Raw genomic sequence first — 22,282 nt, 5'->3', positions numbered from 1 at the left:
TGGAGCCATCTGTTGGGCGTGAAGAGAAACAACAACATGACAGGGTGTCCATGGGGGAGGACAGTCGGCAGGCTGCCAGCGCTTCAATCAATGCAACAGGGATAGCTTGGCACCGGGGCTGGCCTGCTTTGATTAACTTCGATCGTCCGTGATGATTTTATTTGCAGTGTGCTTTAAGTTAATTGTGTCGTCGCGAGTAGCAACAGACTTTTTAAATGCAGTTTTAACCGCCATTGCAGGTGTTTCGGTTTAACGAGTGACCGAGTTAACTGGTGACTCTCAGCAGAATGAGTCGTGGTTGCTCGTGGTGACGGCAGCTTCAACAGTCTTCAGTTTTACTTAAACCAACTTTAAATACATACTCATCCGTGTTTATTATCTACGCTAACCGTTTACATAAATTAAATTGTATTCAGCAAGACGCATTCACCGTTTCTTATAATGTGGGAAACAAAGTGTAACTTAGCCTATAAATTGGCAGTGCAGTTCTAGCCTATCTTGGGATTTTATACAGTTATCCTCAATCGGAAAGTGGCCACATATTCAACTAATTAACCTGTATAATAAGTGTCAAATTTCTCATAAGATGCTAGCTGCTCTGCTTATCTATATTTTTCTCCACATAAAAAGAAACTACGAAAGGTGTATGATTCTTGTTGTAGGATAAAAGGGACTAGACTAATATATATTGTATTGAACATTGAATTTAAGAGAATTTAAGGCTTATAGAAGGACACCTACGTGTTCTGCCCGTCACTACGACAACCACGGACACATTCGGCCGAAAGTCACCAGATAACACGGTCACTCATTAAATCGAAGCACCGTCATTGCACCAACAAACAAGAGCTGTGTGGCGGCTCATCTCAAACAAGGAGTAAATTGTAACCTCTGCTTCGACCGAAACGGTATCGTCTCTTTAAACGGACAAAGACAAGCTTCATTCGCTAGAAAACGGGAAAGAGAAGCTAGCAGCAGGCTACAGTAGCTACTTAGCTGAGTTGGCTACGGCAAGAACTTTTTTTGGCAAGATACCGTTATCTACTTTAGATATCAGCTGTGTTTTTAATCTGCTGGGTTCTGGCCAAAGTTCCAGGTATTGGATAACATTACAACCATTGCTGTCAGAATACCTCCGTACAGCAGATACAATGGGGGCATAATGCACGTTGTAGTTGCAAAAGTAAGCTAACATCTTGCTAGCTTGCAAACCATACAAGTTTTTAACGTGACTCACTGGCTGTAAATGAATGTGACGTAACTTATCCCGACATCGGGTGTTGCCTGGCTGTCGTCCCTCCACCGAAACGCTGCCGATGTCTCGTGTATGACCGGAGAAGAGACTTTGTATTGTCTCCTGTCACGCCTGGGACACAAAACCATCGATTATATTTAACAGGAATACTTGGAATTCTATGACAATAGTATGATGGGATCTCTGAAGGCTCTGCAGGAGTGGTGTCGGATACAGTGTGAAAATTACAATGAGGTGGAAATAAAGGACATGTCAACGTCCTTTCGGGACGGTTTGGCATTCTGTGCCATAATACACCGTTACAGACCAGAGCTGATGTAAGTAACCCGACGTCTAATTGTATAACACTGTTATTCATAGTATAACACTGTGATAATATACTGTCATAGTTATTAATTGTGTTATAGTTACTAATAATACAACGGATTTTGTACATAACACAATAACATAAGGGCTACTGATAGGGATGGTGCTGATGATAGCTGCATTAGGTTATGATTTTATGTCAACCTTGATGTTGCACAAAAGATGCAGCTTTAGGAGTGACTGGCTGCTAACTGTTGTCTTTGAACTTGTATTCAGACTGTAATGATAATCCAGTCAAAATACACACTCAGTTTGAACTCATGAACATCATGCTCCAAATTATTTCATGGTAAGTTTTATAAGGACTGGGATTGTGTAAGACTCCTATCAACAAAGATGAGATTAGATTTCTGATTCTGTCAGTGGTTAGATAACTTTTCATAAACACACAAGCAACAACTTTGCCATTTGTGTTTTTATGTGTGTGTATGTTTTAGTAATGTGCATGCATATGTACCATAGCCAAAAGCACCTGTAATAATATTTTTATACAACATTACAGAGTGAGAGACCAGTGTGCTGTAATTAACGCAGTCTGACAAGCCATGTAACATGTCTGTAACAACACACCCCTCCTCCAGGCATTTTACACCTACACACACAGATCAGTCTCTACACAGCCACAGTTTCAGTGTGATTAAAATAAATGAAAACAGGGTTGAGGAAATGATAGATAGTCTCACATACAGTTCCGTAAGTTCAACCAGACATTGCTGGTATGTGTTGTTTACTGAGGCACAGCCTGACACTCTCATCACTTCCATCTCTTATATAAGAGGGCCATCATGTATTAGATCCTCACCAGGGCTGGCAGGGTGTTGCAGTGCTGATCGAGACAGGTGAATCATTTAATTTGAAGCGTTTCCATTATTTGCAGTGTGACAGGAAATACACACAGAAACTCTGACCTTCACATGACTCACATTAGACATGCAAATCCGTGGAAAAGCACTAGTCCTCCTGTGTAGCATAATGTGGCTCTGTGTGTAGCTCAGTGGGTAGAGCATGATGTTGACAGCATCAGGATTAGTGGTTTGATTCCTACTGCAAACAGCTCAACTCAACGACCCTTATTGTTGTAGGAGGATTGTGTAAATCATCCAGTAAATGGCATGTTATGTCCCTCCTCTGTCCTGGAGGAGAAGAAATGTGATGCGACGGAATGATTTCAGACAATAAGCGTCTTGCTCATGCTGCTGTCTACCGCTCAGATGATCCCGACTTTTGTGAGCAAATTGGACTACGCTTGGATGGTACTGGAGCAAACATTCACTGGACCACTCACTGAAGGACAAGTCAGTGAAGTGGAATTTATCTACATACACACACACACACACAGCACAGCAGTAAAGCTGAAAGTACAAGAGTGGACAAATCCTAAACACCCAAGCTTTTCAGCTCTGCCTCTTCAATTTGTGCCCCAGCATGCCTCCCTGTTCAGTTCTCTGTGTACAGTAGCTGCAGCGGCCAGTCGAACTCGCTCTGATCCAGACAGACAGTCCATCAGGCTAATCTGCAGCTGAGACCTCCGCCTGTCAAACTGGATTTAGCTCTAATGCCGGGCTCGGCCATTGTAGTGCTGCTCTGCGCTCTGCAGCCAATGTATTCTCATCAAAATACATTACAGAGATGCAGCGGAGAGACGTTAGTACAGCAATGGCCTCATCTGAATTTCCTCAGCTGAGACCAACTGTCACTCAACCCACTGAAGAGGGACTTGATATTATGACTGCAGGACATAGTCTGTGGCCTAGCTATCCAAAGTGCATGAGACAGTGCCATCAGAATCACATTTAAATTCAATAGTGCTTAATATGCAGCTCTTGTTCACACTTTATCAGACACTTTAGATCATTTTGCCGCAGTGACTTAAAACGTTTACAGAAGGCACATGTTTGTCTCACCTGCTCCTCGACTAAAACTATTTTTGGTATTTGAGGTATTTATAAACTTAACTGTCATGACATGATCAAATCCCAATTCTCTATATTCACAAGTAAGCGCAAACCTTTTTTTATCTGACTGAACCAGATTTAGCAGATATACTGGTCCATCCAGGTTTTGATCATGTGGATTTTCAATGTCTCACATACACACACACACACACCTTCCGTCAGCAGTGCTCTTTCCCAAAATAAACCCTTGGAGTGAGACTCGAGTCACAGTGGATTAAGTTCGCAATTCAGATTACACACTACACTCCATCATCCTTGTGAATGTCGGCAGGTTCCTCTGTTCTGTGAGGTCCGAAATGCCAAACAACAGTTAAATAAACTTTTTTTTTTAAAAGTTGCCACTGTTTTATCTGGCTATGTTAGTAAATCTGACACAGCGGACCTGTTTTGACACGATCTTGATATTAGAGCCGCTGCTCAGTGTGTTTGTGACCATGGGAACTAGATTAGAGAGAACACTTCTCTCTTTGTGCGACTCCCAACACGGAGCTCATTCAGAGAGTTTTTCCTTCTTGAGAGTTCCACATGGTGCTGTTTTTTCCGCCATACTGTTGTTCAAACTACCACACACTTTTGCCAACATACCTTCACTTATGCAAACAAACACAATGTCATCCTGGAAACACCTCAGACATTTTCCATTTTTACTGCAGGATGTTTACTGGCGAGAGCCTGGCTTTAGTTCCTCGCTCCAGGCATTTCAAAGCCGAGCCTTGTAATTATCACCCCATCGCTCCTGTTTGGTGCCGCTGCTTCTTCCCTTTTGTCCTTGCGGGTTTTTCATAACAGTCATCATTTATGTGTGGTTTGGGACCGTTGTCTACTGGACCAGTTGTGAAGCATGACTGCTCACCAATTCCATCTGTCATGCTGTCAAGCCAATAATAGCGTTTTGATGGTTCATAACATAAGTGGAAATAGGTCAGAGAGCTAAATACAGTTCTCTCCTGTATCAGCATGGCTTGGACAGTTATTTCTTTATGGTGTTGCCCTAAAAGGAGATACCATGAGTTGTGGTTGTTGCAAGCTGTATGACAGTACACTGACTGTACTGAGCTGAGCTGCAGCCTCATCTCAAATGTTGTTTTGAATTTTAACATTTGTTTCTGTCTTGTCACTGCAGAGATTTTGGCTCGCTGTCTAAAGAAAATGTCTACGAGAACAACCAACTGGTGAGTCAATTTTACAGCCTTATGTTTTGAGGTTTGATGTTGTGTTGGATGATACTGATATTTTGCCTGACACCATGCTGTGTTTCCCCTCTGCGCCTAAAGGGTGGCTGAATTAAATCACCTGTTGGTGCACCTAACTGTTATCTGTCACTTAGCTTCAGCCGTTGCATCTGTTAATGCGCGTGCTTTACTCAGCCCTAAAATAATTAACCCTTGTTACATGCAGCCACGGCGGGTGTGACTTAAGTGTATTTGACTGTCTGTGTGGAGAACCGTGTTACTTAATCCTGATGAATCCCGACTAGGAATAAGTAAGAGCATACAGGGTGAGGAGAGAGGAGAAAACTCTTGACATGAGCCTGTGGAGAGACTATCTGGGATTGTAAGTCCAAAAGTGCTTATTTTGCAGCTTTACATTCTAAGTGGGTTGAAACCAGCTCAAAACTTTTTAAAACATGTTTCTCTGGTTGGGTTTTTCCACATCATCTGTAAGCCAACAGGACATTGAGGGATGAAATGGGAGTCTCCTCATTTTCAGGCTGAGCTAAGCTTTGGCAGGTCTTTGCTGCTGTTGACATTCTTTTTTATCATGCAGCTTTCAGGGGAAGTGAAGCAGTTGGTGGTAGCACCAGAGACAAACTCCCAGTCTGCTGGCTGTCATTGTAGGTTTTTAAATAAAGCAAGAAATTCACTGTATCAATAAGGTATGACTGTAAATGTAGAGAGCATGCAAAGCTCCTATGTCAGGTTTTACCCCTCAGATTTGTTCCTGGTTGTCTCTCCAGGGTTTACTAATTCCCCTTTCATACTGTAGAAATATACAAGGGCACTCAACCCATGTTTGACCCTTTTCATATGACTGCTTTCACATGTTAATCTCTTAGCCTGCTACTATAGTTCACACACTGCTGCTAACAATAGAATCTCAATGAATTGTGTTACAGAGGTACAAATAAAGCCACTGTAAGTTTTACTTCCCTCCATAGGGTTTTCCCTGCCTATCAAACTCAAAGGCGGGCTGCCTTTGCATTACTGGCCACCGCCTTTGAAAGTGATGTTGATGGAACGAAAAAGGCTGAACGCAACTGTGAGGGCAGTGCAGCACCTGGACAGTCTACAGCTTTTACACACTAGAATGATCTTGTAGCTTATCTTCAAAAAATGCAGCGGTTGCAAGCATTTTTTTGATTTACTGATTAAATAATCACTTTTGCGAGACGAACATGAAGTTTATCGTGAACTTTCTACGCCGTCACTCAGAGACTAACGTTAGCAGAGTAGAGCAGCGATCAGCAGTAACAAACAAGACTGGCTGACCAACGCACACTGCAGCATTAAACATCTTAAACCAACTCTGAGGTGAAGGACATAAGTCGGTGCTCAGTCTGTTTCACCTCATAAACCCTGCGCCTGATCAGCGTCTTGGACAGCAATGTCTTTCCCCGGAACTAATGGTGCAGCAGAGAGGCTGCTGGAGACAGGACGTTAATAACACTTAAGAGCACTCAGACTCCACCTAGTTTTGTTATTCCCATACAGGCAGGAGACTGTAAGATGCTTTCAAATTAATTAATTAATGCAGTTAACTTTTTAAAATAAAAATTCTGCAGACCATTTATCTTATCTGCCATTTCTGTTTCATATTGAACTTCAGTGGACTAAGGACATCAGTGGATGGTTTGGCAAACATGGAACTGGAGCAAGAGACTGGAAATTGTACCCAAGTTTCATGATAGTATTGAACCAGGAGATAAGCATATCATCCCAGGCCTACAAAATCAACATCTTTTGTCACAACCTTTATTTTTTATCTTTTTGTATATATATATATCTTGGTATAAAATTTAAATCCCTATGGATCATGATTTTTTTCGCACAGCATTCTAAAGGTGGGCGAACAAACTGTGTACGCCACACCATGCACGTTCTCCAGCCTTTGCCACCTTTGTCTCAAACAAATCCAGGGAAAACCCTGCATCATTAGTGTAGAACATTCATTTGTTTTAAATGAACTGCAGCAAAGTAGGTCATTAGACCAAAGAGAGAACCAAGAAGAGAGAACTATTCAGCCATGAAGCAGGTGTTATCTAAACAGTGCAGTAAAATGCATTTTGATTCATTTAGTTCCACCTTGTTCGTGTGTAGCATTTGTTGGCTGGATTTCAGTATCGTGTGACGGCCAAGGATTGTATCCGGGTTGTTGTGTAACCTAACTCACATTCTCATTTCCTCAGTGGAATTTTTCATGTGACTGATGGATATCCTAAAGGGACAAAACATGACATTATGAACCAGTGATGATGGTATAACACGCTAATAGTTTGGAAGCAGAGTTATGTTACTCAGGGTGTCGTGTACCTGCTGGTTGCTGCACACATGCATCATTCTATCCTCACTTTCAGTATGTTTATGTGGAGACAAATTATTGGAGTGTGCATTATTTATTTGATAGCATGATTAAAGGATAGTTTGATAGTCTGCTTAAGTCTCCAAGGTTTACTGAGAATCATTGGCATGCATGTATTGGCATGCTTATTGTTCCTCTGCTCCATACTTATCTACATCTTCCTTATCTCCTACCCTTCCTACTGCTCCGCCCTGCCTCCTTTTCCCCTCTTTGATACATTGCAGGCGTTTGAAGTGGCCGAAACACAGCTGGGAATTCCAGCCCTGTTGGATCCAGAGGACATGGTTTCCATGAAAGTGCCTGACAGGCTCAGCATCATCACCTACGTCTCCCAGTACTACAACTTTTTCAATAACAAGTCTCAAGGTTGGTTCACTGAATCGGGGCTTTCACTTGCAGCAGTGTGAACTCCCTTTAAAAAAAAAAAACAAAACATTTTTGACTATACATTTGACAGATCTATTCATTTACTTAACTAAAATGTACATTTAGTATGTTTTTCATGTGATAATAATTTCAGAGCCATAAACACTGTCCGCCCCCCGCACATCTTGACATAGAGCAGCTTAACTTACATAGTTTATAGTTAGTTTATATCATTTAATTGATGACTTCTTCTCCCGCAGCAAACCCTCCTTGTATGAAGAGGATTAGTTCGGTCAGTCACAATGAGCCAGCCCAGAAAAGGCCTCCAACCCCTTTAGAAGAAAAAGCGGTTGAGTCTGAGGTAAGAACAAGACTTGGCACCAGGAGAATGTACATAGAGACCAGCAGGAATCACCCTCATGCATGTGTTCAGATTTTCTTCAATTTCTGCAGCCTGGTAATCTTAAGGCCGCACTAAACTCTACAAGCTCTGCATGAAGTTTCCACTGCAGCTGCATGTTAATTTATTCTTCAGGTTTTATTTTATTAATGAAGTCCTGTAGTGGACTGGATAAGCACACTGAAACCTCACATGCTGTAATACTATATTGGTGTGTATCCGAAGCCTTGGAAGATATAAGTATAATTTTGCATGTGTTGTTTGGGGGTATTGAATCAACACATCTGTACAATACAAATCCCATCCTGCCGTTTCAGTACAACAATGTACAATAAGCACGAATGTATTTTATAATTACCACTTCCCTGCGTGGGCTTTGTGTTGCACAGCAGGGGAAAAGCAAAACAACAGAGGTAGAGTAAGTCTATAAAGATAGCCTCTGTATCCTGTCTCTCTTTTCTTTCGCATGCCCTCAACTTCTTTCCTCCATCCCCGTACTCCCATGTACTGGCATCCTCCTCTTCAACTTCAACCGCCCCCCCCTCCCTCCCCCCCCTCTTTAGATGGAAATCCATTCCACTCCCTCCTCTTCCTGTTCTTCTTCCTCCTCACATCTGATCCCCCCTCCACTCTCTGGTCCTGAGCCTAGGCAGTAGGATGGGGGTGGTGGGTGGGCTAGGAGGTGAAAGCAAAAACAGATAGGTCAGTCTTTTTTAACCACCTTTTGTACATAAATGACTAACATTGTATTATCCTAACACTGTGTGCCAAGTTTTTGAATATGCTGCTGCTAACCCCTTTATTTATTCAACTCAAATAAAAAGCCCAAATGCCTGATACAATATATCCATCATATCTAAAATATATGACTCCCAGATGTACTAACCCAAGCTGTTTGGATTTTTTACTAATAAAAACTTTTATCATGACCTACATTTTTATATCAATCAGATGATGTTTTAAAATTAAAAAGAAATGCAGTAATGAATCAATGAGAGTAGATGTTACCATAACAAGTAGATGTAGCAAGCTAAACAGAAGAATCCACATCCTCAAATCCTGACTCCGTGTTTGATCTCCCCCCTCCTGCCCCATTGCTCTCCATCTCCCCCCTTCCCCCCCGACGTCTCCACCATGTCCCCTCCCTTCAAACAACGTCCCGGTCGCTTGCACTAGCTGAACAAGCCTGCCGAGGCAGGTATAGAAGCGGTTGCAGCGGTGAAGCGCAGCACGCTCAGCAGCACCTGCGCCGCCTGTCAAAAACACGTCCATCTGGTGCAGAGGTTTCTGGTGGACGGCAAGCTCTACCATCGCAACTGCTTCAGGTGAACACTGCAGCTACTGACTAGTGTGTGTCTCACACACTGTTTTTAACCATGAGTGAATTATTTTGTGGTGCCGTAAGAACTCAATGAAAACTCTTTTAAGTTTCTTGAAGTTATAATCCCTGAAATTTCAGTCCTGGTTGATATGGCAACACCTTTGTTTACTGGTGGTAACAGCAAGTGTGGTTTAACACTGCAGCAAACACTGAAATACAAGAGAAACGGATGTATCTCTTAACAATGCAGCCAAACAAACTCCAGTCATATTAAAGGGGAATTCCACTGATTTTACACATCAAAGCCTGTTTAAAAAGAAATATTACTGCATATGTTAAAATATTTCCATTAGTCTGTGTTGGTTGGCGCTGAAGACTACAAGTTTGAAAATTAAAAAAAAAAATCTTGGGGTGTGGAGTTGGACAGAGGTGAGCTACCAGACCTCTGTAGCCCACTCCTGAACTCTGCTTGAGGCTAGCAGCGCAAGGCTACATTAGCAGCTACTGTTAACACACCTGAATCTGTACACACGAGTGAATCGAGTTGAGTTGTTGTGTGGGTAATGCTGGCAGCAGGTTTTGACACAGAAGAAGAAGAAGAATGATATCTCTGGTTCAGCTGCATCGACTTTTCTCCTTTTTATAAAACCATCCATTGTGAGTCTGACAGTGTTATAGTAGTGCAGTGCTAAAACAGTGGAGTACTCTTTTGATAAAGATGTCATTGTGCCATCATGGATGTAATACATCCATGCATGCTATAAGCAACCCCAATCTGATTTCATGCTGCAAACTGTGTGAGTGGTTTTCCACACAACAGCAGTAAAAGGCATTAGTTACCTTGTGGAGGAGTTAGAGTTGTGCAGCCAGTCACCTGCAGCTATTTATCTTGTTGCTCACTGTGGCTTGAATGGCTTTTTGCCTAAAAAATGCTAACCATAAACAGCATCTAAAATGGGGTTGATGTCATAAAAATCTTAAGGATTATAACTTTAACAGCAGAAAGAAATGAATCAACAGTTAGATTTTGTACATATAAAGGAATACCAGATTACTGTGTGTATTATTTTGTCACATTTGTGCTTGTGATCATCTTGTGTCAACAATATCTATCACCTGTTGTAGAGCTTACTGTCCTCCTGTGTCATTGTCCTCTCAGGTGCACCGAGTGTCATAGCACTTTGCTTCCTGGATCCTACAAATTAGGAGGCGACTCTGGGGCGTTGGTCTGTACACATCACCTCACAAGGCATATTTTAGCCGATCAGAATGGCCGGCCAGATCTTAGTAAGAGACCTGCTGTAGTTCAGTCTGTCAGGATTGGTCGCAGCACGACCCCTCACACCTCGGCCTCTGAGAGGGACCAGACAAAGATTCCACCCCCAGTGAACAGAGCAAATGATATTGACGCGCCCGCCAACAACTCTGTCACAGTCACTCCTGTTACAACAAACAAAGCAGACTCTTTAGAAAACACAAAAGAGATGGAAGAGAGTGAAGAGACAGAGGAGAAACCACGTTCTTCTTCTCCTCCCAACCCTTTTGACGAGAGTGACGAGGAGGAGGAGGAGGATGAAGGCGTAAAAGAGGAAGACACTCAAACACCAGACAAACACAAGGCCAATGGGGACATCCCTTCTGCACCCGTCAGTCATCAGGAAGGTGTCAGTCGGCCAGTGCCGGCTCCCCGCCGGGTGTCTGAACCCGCCCCTCCTCCTCGCCCTTGCCCTCGGGTCAGGCTACCACGCACAGCAGACAGCCTCATAGTCGGTGCGTTCTCATTGCAGAATGTAAACAATTGTGAAGATGAAAATAGAATTTTGTTGATATTCATCCTGACATTTTATCTGGAATCACAGGTGAACATCAGAAGCCTCCGACTCCTCCCAAACCTCGAGAAAGATCCCAGTCTCCTGGAAGGTAACAGAATTTCTATTAAAACCTTGTTTCCTGTCCATTTCTTTCATTTCATCTACCTCAATCATATCATCATCTGCTTTCTGTCTGAATACTGAAAAGCATCTTGTCACAGCATGTAATCATTTGACCCTCCACGCCTCTGTTTGGATGTATCGTGCTGTCTTACCCTCTGTAACCCCTCCATCCCTATCTGTGTATTTCACTGTCCAGCCTGTCCAGTGGCACCCATAAACCCAAAGACCCGCCTTGGCTCGCCCTGGTCCAGTCAGAACACAAGAAGAAGAAAGCCCCTCCCCCTCCCCCCGCAGGACTGGCAACACCTCCCAATGCAGGCTCTCTGTCCTCTCTCAAAGGCGAGGGCTCCAGACCCAGCACGCCCCCTCCGCCCTCCAACCCATTTGACGAAGACGACGACGATGAAAACGAGGCAGAGGAAGAAGAGGGGAGTGAAGGAAGTGCGATTCCACCCACACTGGCGGCTACTCACCCGTGGTACCGCATCACTCAGGCAGCTGAGGCCACAGGTGCAGACACCCCCCCCAATGGAGGAAGCACGTCCCGCTCTGCCAGCCCAGGGAGCGGCAGGAGCAAGAAGCGGCCGGCGCCGCGTGCTCCGCAGCCACCTGCCGGTAACCAAGGTGAGGAAATGTCAGCTAGCCGCAGCATTGCATTGTACAAACCCTGAGAAGATACCTCATTTTGCCTTCTGTTCCTCTATAGCAATAAAATGCAAAGAGGTCACCTGTACTGTGAAACCACCTCACCTCAGTCAGTCTGTACTCACAACTTTGTCCATCTTATGTGAGAATTATAGCTATTTTTATACATTCTTCTGTTTATTGGAGCAAATGTAATTGGAGAAATGAATGTAAACACAGTAGATAATGTCATTTAATGTTAAGGCTGTATGTCAGGACTAGTTCAAACCAAAGATTCACGATGAGATGAAACTGTTTTAGAATGTTGTGGGGAAAAGCAGCAGCAGTGTGAACCGGTCCGTCTCAGCTCGACTGAAGCTGGCTGATGGCGGTGCTTGTCACGTTGCCAGTGGCTGGTTTTAGAACATAAGGCAGGTCACCTGTTTCAACAGCCAATCAGCCTGTAGCGAAGTCAGCTGATTGAAATGGCAGAGTTTTGGACGGAGGAAAAGAGAGCCTTGACCCTCTTTTTTGTTTGTTTGTATTTTCATGCTTTTGCCGTTTCATCAATACTAGAAATGCAACTGTAGCAAGTAACTCACTATCACTATCATTCATATTTTAAGATGCTACAAATTATATCCAGCTACAAAAAAAAAGCCTGAAAAGCTGCCAGATAGAACAGAAGTACAGAGTTATTGCCTTGGGAACGATACACTGTCTCGTCTAGTCGCATTGGTGTAAACTGGCAGGTTTTTCAGACCGGTGCATTGCAAGTAGTTGCAAGTTTCAACTTGTCTCGTCATGAATCTTCAGTCTGAACTGGGCTTTAAGGATTATTGTCCTGCTATGTGACGAGTGCTGTCCCATGAGTTTTCATGTATTTGCTTGTGGTAAAATGTCTTTTTAGGTGCTGTACAGCTACAGTGCTGGTTTCATAACAGACTCACTGTACTATTTTGCAAATTGCAACCAGGCCTTTCAATTCTTGAGGCGTACCATGGGGTTTATTTCCTGTGGTGAACCTCTGAGGTTATGCTGATGTAGTCTTGTTTTTGGCCTCGTCACTTACTGTGCATCCTGAGGAGTTTTCTTGACTGAAGTTTTTCTTATCCTTCTGTCTAGAGCTGCAACGATCGACAGATAATTTATCACCAACTGTTTTGAGTAATTTTTAAAGAGAAAAATGGTAAAATTCTCTGCTTCCATATGAGTATTTTCTGGTTTCTTTAGTCTTCTGTGATACTGAACTGAACATCTTTGGGTTGTGGACTGTTGGTCAGGACATAATAAGACATTTTAGGTTTCATCTGCTGATTTGGGAAACAGTGATCGACATTTTTCACCATTTTCTGACATTTTAAAGACCAAATGACTAATCGATTAATAATAATTCATTAACAATTAATTGTTCAATAATAATTGAACAATTAATTGTTAATGAAAATAATCATTAGTTGCAGCCCTACTTCTGTGATGCACTACAGTAGTCAGTGGTTCTTCACATCTGCTCATCAGTGTGTTCTTGCTTCACACTAATGTACCACACAGTTGATTTGCATCATTTTTTTCTGTATTTCTGATTGATTTGTTAAAAAGCCTGCATGACTGGCATTGTCCATGAAGTAATTATGAAACAAGTTACACCTGCCTAGCATTTAGCAGCCAGTCATAAAATTACATTTACTCCCCTGTAATTGTGAGTGTATGTACAGTTTATATAACTGAAAGGCTTCAGTTCTTACATGGTACATTTCATGTGGATTCTTGCAACCTCAAATCGAAAAATGAAAGTTGGCACTTCCACCTCATAGATATTGTTTCACTTCAGCTGTGCAGGAGTTCAAAGTACAGCACTAACAGAACAAAACGTTGCCTGCATCAAAAACACTGATGGACTAAAAACAGGAAGAGTGAGATCTTGGTTGTAGATATTCATTGTTTTTTTGTTCTTCCCTCCCCATCCTATCTCCATTTCAATCTATTCCAACTATTTTAAATCTGATTTCATTTCTGCTCTTCGTTTTTCACTGAACCCTCTTTCTTCCTCAGTTCTCATTCACTCTCAGCCCTCCTCTTGCTCTCCCTCTCCAGCTCTCAGCATAGAGAGTCTGTCCTCTGGCTCAGACCACAGCTCCTCCCAGCCCCCCTTGGGTGGCAGTGCCAGCAGCGACCAGGAACACTCCTTCACCAAAAGCGTCTCAGAGCCTTCCATCTGTTCACCGTGCAACTCTACGGCCTCCCCTTCCTCCTCCTCCACCGAGCGTCTGCCTCATCCTTCCCCGAGCCCCTCCCCTTCCCCCATGCCGTCAAACGCCAGCTCAGCTCCAGCCACCCCACAGACCAGTCGCAGCTCGGGGACCAAAGGGGCTGGGGCCCCCCCACCACGACCCACAACGACCCCCAGTCCATTGGCCTCAGGGGCTGGCCTTGCATACAACAAGGTAATAAGACCACCACCAAATAAGCAATATAAAGCAATAAACTTTACACATTATATTCCAGCTGTGTCTCTTTTCTCATTTTAGAGGATTTGTAAGGAGAATCCGTTCAACAGGAAAGCTTCTCCCTCCCCTGCTAAATCCAAAACCAGACCCCCAAAAGGCCCTCGTCCTGCCAGACCTCCGGCCCCTGGCCACGGCTTCCCACTTATCAAACGCAAGGTACAAAAACTCAAGACAGAATATATGTTTTCAAAATAGAAAGCATGTGTCAAAGAAGTACTCAAATAGTTAACCCCATCCAAACATTCACCCAGGTGCAGTCAGATCAGTACATCCCAGTGGAGGACATCCACGGAGAGATGGGTCAGCTGGAGAAACAGCTGGATGAGCTGGAGCAGAGGGGGGTCGAGCTGGAGAAGAAGCTGAGAGACAACCCAAATGGTATCACATCACAGTGCTCCTAAGGGAATTGTACTGGTTGTAATTTTTCATTTTAATATGTAACAACTCAAAGATATGAAACTATCCCCACATGCTGTGCAGAGGAAAGTTTCTCTATATGCAAAATTGAAACAATACAGATATATTACTTTACAATATTAGTTCATCTTATACACAAATAATAAGATTTCTAACGAGATAATATGTCACTAAGCCAAGATGATTGGATTTTGCCTGAAAGACCAACAGGTAATACTATAAATGTAATTATATGTGAGTATTATACTCAAGTATATATGTGTGTTCCTCTGCTGTGCTTTCAGATGAGGATGAGGAGCACCTATTGGTGGACTGGTTCACCCTCATTCATGAGAAACACCTTTTAGTCCGACGAGAAGCTGAGCTGGTCTACACGTAAGTATCAGACTGCAGCAGGAAGAAAACATTAGAATCATGGGACTTGAATACCAGTCAGCCATCAGAGTAACACTCCACCCGCATGACTATGACAATGCAAATTTGAAGCAGTTCCTGAAACAACAATGTTGACTGGAAGTTACTTTTAGTATCAAAACAGTATCAAAATGTTCGAAAACAAGAAATAAAAAAAAACTGACTAGTCATGCATGGTCAGTACATCACAAACACTGCTGCAGTATTTTTGTAAATTTCCAGAAAATCCTGTCATGCACGAGTATGTTGCATGTGCTGGGCTCCTTGAAAACTGTGAATTTGGGTTGCTCAGTCAGCACTGACATATTCAGTGCAGATAACCACCAGACTGTGGGGAAAAATTGAGCTCAGTTATTTATGGAGAATGAGATGTTTTCCTCTGCAGCCTTTTTTATTTCACATCATTATTTTTTTTGGAAAAAGACAAGTAGTTTTCAAAAAAGTAAATCAAAGTTTACCAGTTTGTAATGTGTGTGTGTGTGTGTGTGTGTGTGTGTGTGTGTGTGTGTGTGTGTGTGTGTGTGTGTGTGTGTGTGTGTGTGTGTGTACTGCAGGGCGAAGCAGCAGAATCTGGAGGAGAGGCAAGCTGATGTGGAGTACGAGCTGAGGTGTCTTCTCAACAAACCAGGTGTGTTCTAGTCAGATTCAATGGCCTCATGTGTTTGTTTGTTATACTTGACTCATGTTACAAAGCAATAAACCGCCACATCCACTTTTCATTTGACCTGTTATTGTAATGTAATCTGTGTGTAACATCGACACACAGATTACATTAAACAATAACCACTATAGTCTTATTATCTGGAACAGAAAACAACAGCATTTCCACACCTGTTCAATAAAACTTACACAATTACACAGCATTTGCTTCATTATATTCTACAACATCTTAACCCTATGTTAAATCTTCCATCATCCCTTCCTTCCTCAGAGAAAGACTGGACTGGTGAGGACAAGAACCGGGAGGAAGAGCTCATGGCTGAGCTCGTTACCATCATTGAAGAGCGAAACCAAATTGTCAACAACATGGACCAGGACAGACAGAGGTAATCAATAAGCGGCAGTTACAGTGTACCTGTGCAATGAACCAGAGTGTATTAATAGGTGATACTTTGCAACTACCAGCAATCTAACAGCTCTTCTGTCACAGGGAAGAAGAGGAGGATAAACTAATGGAAGCCATGTTGAAGAAAAAAGGTAGGATGACACGCCAGCAATCTGTTAAGTCTTGTGTGGGGATTTGCTGCCTTTCTAATTCTTATGTGACAGTGAATGGAAAAGCTTTGAGTTTTGGACTGTTGGTTGGACAAAAAGCTATTTGGAGACGTCACTGTGGATTTAAGAAAATTATGATCAGCATTTTCCATTATTTTTTTACATTTATAGACCAAGAGATTTAAACTAAAAAATGACAAGAGATAAAAATCACACTAGAGAGATGTGTCCTATGTGCCATGTGAAGCATATCTTAATTTTACCTTTTAATTTTTCCTTTTTCATCCACATCAGACTTCCATAAGGATCCGGACAGCGAGCAGCAGCAGCAGAAGAAAAAAGGGGCAAAATTCAAACCCATTAAGGTTCTTAAGCGGCTGAGCCATAAAGGAGAACCTGGTAAAAGCCCCAGCCCCCGCAAGGAGAAAAGCTGAACAGCTGAGAAAGGACACATTCTCCTCCAAGAGGATATGAGACTATTTTAAAAAGAAAATACGAAAAGGATGTGAGAGAAGAAATAACATCAGGTCAAGGAGAAAAGATGAAGTCTCCTCTAACTGATACTAATAACTTGAAGTGCAATCCAGAATCCACCCTGCTCACGTCTTACTTGATGCTCCTCCAAAAAAAGTCTGTTTTAAGTTGCCTTTATGTGTTTTTGAAAGAGACAGTATAACAACTCAAGTGCTTTAAGAGCGAATGCATTCGTACGTGTAAGCTCCTCGACCATTCAAGCTAGTGAAGCATAGAGTAGGTTTCTAAATTACTGCACTGATTTGTTGTATGTCGTTGCTTCACTATCCCTGCCTTCATCAAAGTTCAACAAAGATTCATCAGCTGGATGCAAGTTAATCCCTGATATCCATTTAGGTTTAACATGTTCTTCCTCATCAAGTTCTCATCCCGACTTGTTCGTCTGCTCCTCGTGTCCAAAGGTCAGCAGATGGATATGTGAGAAGGTTTTACTCCATGTCTTGCTTGAGCCTGTGGTACTAGTGAAAGTAAAATGTTTTTTTTTTAGTTTTGTTTTTTTTAAATAAACGTTGCTTTAAATTTTGCAACCTCTTGAAATGATCAATCAACAGTGGATACCTGAGCTCCTCTAGCTGCTATGATACGGTCATTTATGGTCTCCTTGTATTTAGTCTCTTCAGCGGTAGTTCTGCAACGGTATCATGTATATAAATTCATCATCAAAGACACCGTGGATGAACGTAGATACAGTATTTATGAGTGTGTCTGGAAAAAAAGCGGTTGATTTTAGAAAATGTGAGGCGTGGAGGAAAGCGTTAGAGAAAGTATTAAACTGCTAGAAAGTTTTATTAACATGAAAGGTCACACATGCAATAGTGAATATTAGAAAAGGCAGATATATTTTAACAACTGTAGAAAAAAAAACAGTTTATAAGCGTTTTAACTTTTGGGGAAAAGCTGAATATGCAATCATTAATTTATATTTTACTACGCCTTTCTGTGTGTTTCCATGTTTTGCCTTAACAGTGGATAGGAACAACCTTTTTGTACGAGTGCCATTAATTTAATTGTGTACATGTGGATTAATGTCATCTGTCCGAGCTCATGTAAATGTCTGTTTGCTCATTCTGTAATTGTTTTGTCGTTTAGATCGTCTTAAGTGTATTTATCCTCCATTTGAGATCTGTTGTGTGTTTCTGCTCTGTGCCTGTCTTCCTGTCCAGCTGAAACTAAGGGCTTCTGCAGCGCCACATTTCTGTCAGCTATTCATCGTCCTAAAACGGCAGCAGGATTCTAAAAAAAATACTGACACTGGAAGACAGACGAATAAAATAAATTCATGCAAGTAGTTCATGTTTCTTGTACATTTAATGCTTTCACTGCCTGAGAACACTGCTTTGCTATCACACCTCAGCCGCTTATACAATCCGACCACATTGCAACACGTCGGCTGTAACCTCTTTGCAAAAACATCATTTTCACACTCGTATAACACCCGACTCATGCCGTGCAAAGTTTCAATTTTAGTCAGAAGGCTGCTTTAATGGGTTCAAAGGTGTATTCCCTAAACCTGACTTTCAAGTGAAGAGTTCAAAGGAGCTGACAAAAACCTGTCTGGTCAGCAGCGGTCAGTCTTCTCTGCTCCTGTCTCTGCGTTTTCCACCCTCCTCTCAGATGTCTTAGCAGCCTTCTGGGGACTGCGGGTTTTATCCAGCACCTCCAGCTCTCTGATTTTCTGGATGGGAGTAAAATGTCAATCTGATATTTATGCAAGATGAAGCTGGGTTTTCTAACAGCATCAGTGCACTCATGTTGTGTCCAATAGATTTGAAGTCATTATTAGTCACTGCGGTTAAAAATGTGCACTGTAGACTGATTTGAACTGAGCAACGTATATACTGTTGTTTGTTTACCTGTGATATCTCAGTGTTGATGATGTTGATGTACTGCTTTTCCTTTCCCAGAGAGGCCATGTCTGCCAGAAACTGTCTTCTTTCCTCTATTTCATCCAGTACTGCAAAACAAACACATCAGCATTTGACTTATTTAAGAGGCACTTTATATATGAGGTCGAGCAGAATTTAAGTCAGGGTGAAATGAATAAGCTCAATTTACAGCTGTCACTGTAACTTCTCCACAAATGTTTTTCTCTGCAGTCAGTCAGCCTCACCTTCCTGATATTTGTCTCTCTCCTGCGTCACTTTAGGGTTACGACATGCAGCATCATTCTGGGAAGATGCAGCTGTGGGCTCTTCTTGTCCTGTTGCCAGGATATTTTGAAGCCTCCTCTTCTCTTTTTCTAAGTCTCCTACATTAAAAAAAACAAGTGAAACAAAGAGAGTGACAAGAAGACTGAATATTTCTTTGGAGAAACAGAAAATCAAACAAAAAAAAAACTACACATTTACTCACATTTAGTGATGGAATTATTTGAAATATAGGCCTGTTAGAAGAACACATAAATGTAGGGTGTCAACTAAGAGTGTCAGCTTCAGTAACATACGTATGGGACCAGGGCGGAATTTTTCTCTGACATAGCTGTTCCCAGAACGACAAGAGTCGGCGCTGCGCCTCTGAGGCTTGCTTGGCAGGCGTTTCTGGACAGATGTCCTGGTTTTAGGCTGAGGTGGAGTAGCTGACTGTGTGAGGTCAGAAGTCGGTGGCAAAGCTGCTCCATCTGTGAGGGAAAAGTTTTTAATGCAAACATATAAAATGTAGTACTGCTAAATGTTTCAGATAATGTGTTGAGGGAGTAGCGCAGCAGCAAAGTCAGTTCAATGCTCATTGAGAAATTGTGTATTTTAATTAGTGCATTGCGATTTGTCATCCTTAGGCCTCAAACTCACTTTTTACGCATTCGTTGATCTGTTTTCTTTGAAGGTTGGTGAGCTTTGATTCCTGCATCATTACTGAACACCAGGAGAGAGAATGATTACAGTGACATTACAGTGAGTTTGGAAAGTATATCTGCATACACACATATATATATATAATTTCAACTATGTATTGGTCCCATTCACACTCAACCATCACCAACAAAAGCATCATCTCACATTTCAGCATATCCTGGGTCTCCTTGCTGTACTGGGGGGCTCTGGGGGTGTTCCACAGTCCCCCGCTGACTCGACTCTGTGAGAAGGTCTCCATCTGTGTCTCCACGTTGTTATCTGTCACACAGAGGGACAATAACCACACTCTATGCATCGCAGGCCAGGTAAAATTATACAGTTTTCACAATTCACAATTTGTGAATTTGAACAAGTCTCTGAGCAGAGAGACAGACTGTGGTGATACTTCATAGACATGAATGTTGAACTCCTACAACACTATCACAGATTTTTTTAATACTTTAAATGGGATATAGGGAGATTTCCAATTCACAAGCCCCCCTATTTAGCATTTATAAGCAGTGTATAAACATTTAATGAATGGTTTATAACACGTTAAAATGTAGTTATAAAGAGATATAAGGACTTTTAAAGTATTTATTAATCAATCAATCAATCAATCAATCAATTTTTATTTATATAGCGCCATATCACAACAGAAGTCATCTCAAGGCACTTTTCACATAGAGCAGGTCAAGACCGTACTCTTTAATATACAGAGACCCAACAATTCCCCCATGAGCAAGCACTTGGCGACAGCGGTAAGGAAATGTACTGTAAGGAAAGCGGTAATGTACTGTATTTGTCAACAAATATAACTTCTCATTTGAAGACATATTTAATATTATTATTGCTGTTTATTGTTGCTGTTGTTTTTTTTTTTTGTTTGTTTGTTTTTTAACAATATTGTCGTTGATTATCTGTTTACATACCAGCGCTCAGTTATGTGTAACCACAGGAGGAGTTACAATTGTTGACAAATAGCTATATTAATAAACTTATATCTTCTTACAACTACTTTATGAACCATTTATCGTTTATACAATTATGTTTATAAATGCTAAATATGGGGGGTTTAAAGTAAAGCTGTAAGGTCAACATACAAATAAAACTTAATGTATTGTTAATATAATGTGAAAATAAATAAATAAATAATAATTCATGGCTCGGCTCTAACGTGTCATCTGAGAGCAGGGAGAAAGTTATATGATTGTGATGCTAAATGTTAACTAACGTTACCGTTCAAATCGTTTGCTAACTTGTTTCGATACACTTACGTTACGGTCGTTAGTGCTGGCTTAATAACCAGCTGACTTTACACGAAAGAAATTCATGACAGGAAAACATATAACTAAGCAGAAAGTAGAGAGGACTTACTCGAACACTTTTTAAAAAAAGACAAATCCTCCGTAAAATCGCTAATTTCAGCCACGATGAAAACATCCACTCCAGTCCAACAGAGTGCGACAGCCTGTTGCTATAGCAACCAAGTAGCAACAAGCACTTCCCTGTTAAAGCGACGTAATAATGACTTTTTGTTCCTAACTTCAGATTTATATATATATATATATATACATATTTCAACAACTTTCATTTTTACACCAACACTTAATGTTTGGCTGCAACCTTCTTCTTCTTCTTTTTTGTACTCACCTGTTATGTTTTTATTATAAAGCCAGAGGCGCACTGACAACATGTGACCACTAGATGGACACAAAGGTTATTTTGTTTGGGTTGATAAACTGTATATGTTCCTGTTTGTGACACAACATAAAATATTTTATTATTCACACTAGACCAGATGTATCATTGAAGATTGGTCTTTATTTTGATGATCCAAGATTAAATTAATAAATTAAAAAAAACAACTACATCCTGTAACTATAGCCTATTGAAGTTCTCTAATTTGTGCTTTTCTGATACAAAGGTGCACTTTCCCCATGAGGGATCATGAAACAAATTCATACCATGTCATGAAATCCAACTGGAATATTAAAAGATTTTTTGTATGGGAGGACGGCTCTGACATGGAACTAGAATACTGAAAAGTATTTGTCTTTCACAGTAAAGTTGAAATTGTGTGGCCCTGTGTGCATGTTTAGCCTAAAAAGCTCAACTGTTTTCATGTTTTGTTCCAGATTTATCCAGACATTTTAGGGTTTTTATTTGTCTCTTTAAAATTCATAAATTACAGAAAGTGCATTACGAACACATTGTCTCTCCCTCTTCTGACTGATTTTCTTATAATAACAGGATACACACACAAGTTCACAAAAGTTAGTCCGGGGCTTTTGGAGGTCAATTTTCTTCTGTCAATCAAATAAACTGTAGATGCAAATGTAGATGCTTGTGTAATGTCTTTAAGGTAATAAAGAGGCTGTTTTGTGAGCCGGGCCACCACAGCTTTCAGCTTGCATAGATGATGTCTTGTGTATAGTCGTCACTCAGAGGGAACGAGAGAGTCTTTATCAGTGGTGGGCTAGTCATCGCGGATCAGCAGCAGTCAGGAGTCCATTATCTGTGAGAAGACAGCAGTCTGCCTCTGCCCCATGTCCACAGATAAACAC

At 41.5% G+C, this 22,282-nt stretch overlaps 2 protein-coding genes across 3 annotated transcripts; one reads left to right on the top strand and one right to left on the bottom strand.

The window, feature by feature from the left end:
- Positions 1 to 35: 35 nt before the first annotated feature.
- On the top strand, positions 36 to 18,176 carry micall1a (MICAL-like 1a). Its single transcript, XM_042433429.1, has 16 exons — positions 36 to 1,572; positions 4,700 to 4,748; positions 7,380 to 7,521; positions 7,782 to 7,882; positions 9,098 to 9,246; positions 10,402 to 11,012; positions 11,102 to 11,162; positions 11,373 to 11,800; positions 13,853 to 14,244; positions 14,329 to 14,463; positions 14,559 to 14,685; positions 15,009 to 15,099; positions 15,693 to 15,766; positions 16,070 to 16,184; positions 16,289 to 16,335; positions 16,648 to 18,176. Exons 1-16 carry the CDS (start codon positions 1,427 to 1,429, stop codon positions 16,785 to 16,787), a joined length of 2,808 nt encoding a protein of 935 aa, XP_042289363.1. The 5' UTR covers positions 36 to 1,426; the 3' UTR covers positions 16,788 to 18,176.
- Positions 18,177 to 21,218, bottom strand: c2h22orf23 (chromosome 2 C22orf23 homolog). Of its 2 annotated transcripts, none has more exons than XM_042433480.1 (7): positions 21,093 to 21,218; positions 19,881 to 19,974; positions 19,674 to 19,736; positions 19,331 to 19,504; positions 18,998 to 19,135; positions 18,741 to 18,841; positions 18,177 to 18,562 (listed from the first exon to the last, which is right to left on the bottom strand). In XM_042433480.1, exons 1-7 carry the CDS (start codon positions 21,156 to 21,158, stop codon positions 18,446 to 18,448), a joined length of 753 nt encoding a protein of 250 aa, XP_042289414.1. In that variant the 5' UTR covers positions 21,159 to 21,218; the 3' UTR covers positions 18,177 to 18,445. The 2 variants fall into 2 exon arrangements, with proteins under 2 accessions (XP_042289414.1, XP_042289423.1); XM_042433489.1 differs by having other exon boundaries at positions 19,881 to 19,994; positions 21,093 to 21,217.
- Positions 21,219 to 22,282: the final 1,064 nt, after the last annotated feature.

Source organism: Thunnus maccoyii, chromosome 2 (genome assembly GCF_910596095.1).
Source record: "Thunnus maccoyii chromosome 2, fThuMac1.1, whole genome shotgun sequence".
In the NCBI taxonomy this organism is placed as follows: domain Eukaryota; kingdom Metazoa; phylum Chordata; class Actinopteri; order Scombriformes; family Scombridae; genus Thunnus; species Thunnus maccoyii.
The sequence above is the reverse complement of the archived record's forward strand: the minus strand, read 5'-3'. Positions and strand labels throughout refer to the sequence as shown.

Excerpts from the sequence above, each read along its gene's own strand:
- micall1a (XM_042433429.1), top strand. The coding sequence starts at position 1,427 with ATGATGGGATCTCTGAAGGCTCTGCAGGAGTGGTGTCGGATACAGTGT. Across the intron at positions 1,573-4,699 it reads CGTTACAGACCAGAGCTGAT|AGATTTTGGCTCGCTGTCTA; the intron begins GTAAGTAACCCG and ends TTGTCACTGCAG. Across the intron at positions 14,464-14,558 it reads TCCCACTTATCAAACGCAAG|GTGCAGTCAGATCAGTACAT; the intron begins GTACAAAAACTC and ends ACATTCACCCAG.
- c2h22orf23 (XM_042433480.1), bottom strand. The coding sequence starts at position 21,158 with ATGTTTTCATCGTGGCTGAAATTAGCGATTTTACGGAGGATTTGTCTT. Across the intron at positions 19,975-21,092 it reads TTTTTTTAAAAAGTGTTCGA|ATGGAGACCTTCTCACAGAG; the intron begins GTAAGTCCTCTC and ends GTGGAGACACAG. Across the intron at positions 18,842-18,997 it reads GAGAGACAAATATCAGGAAG|TACTGGATGAAATAGAGGAA; the intron begins GTGAGGCTGACT and ends TTTGTTTTGCAG.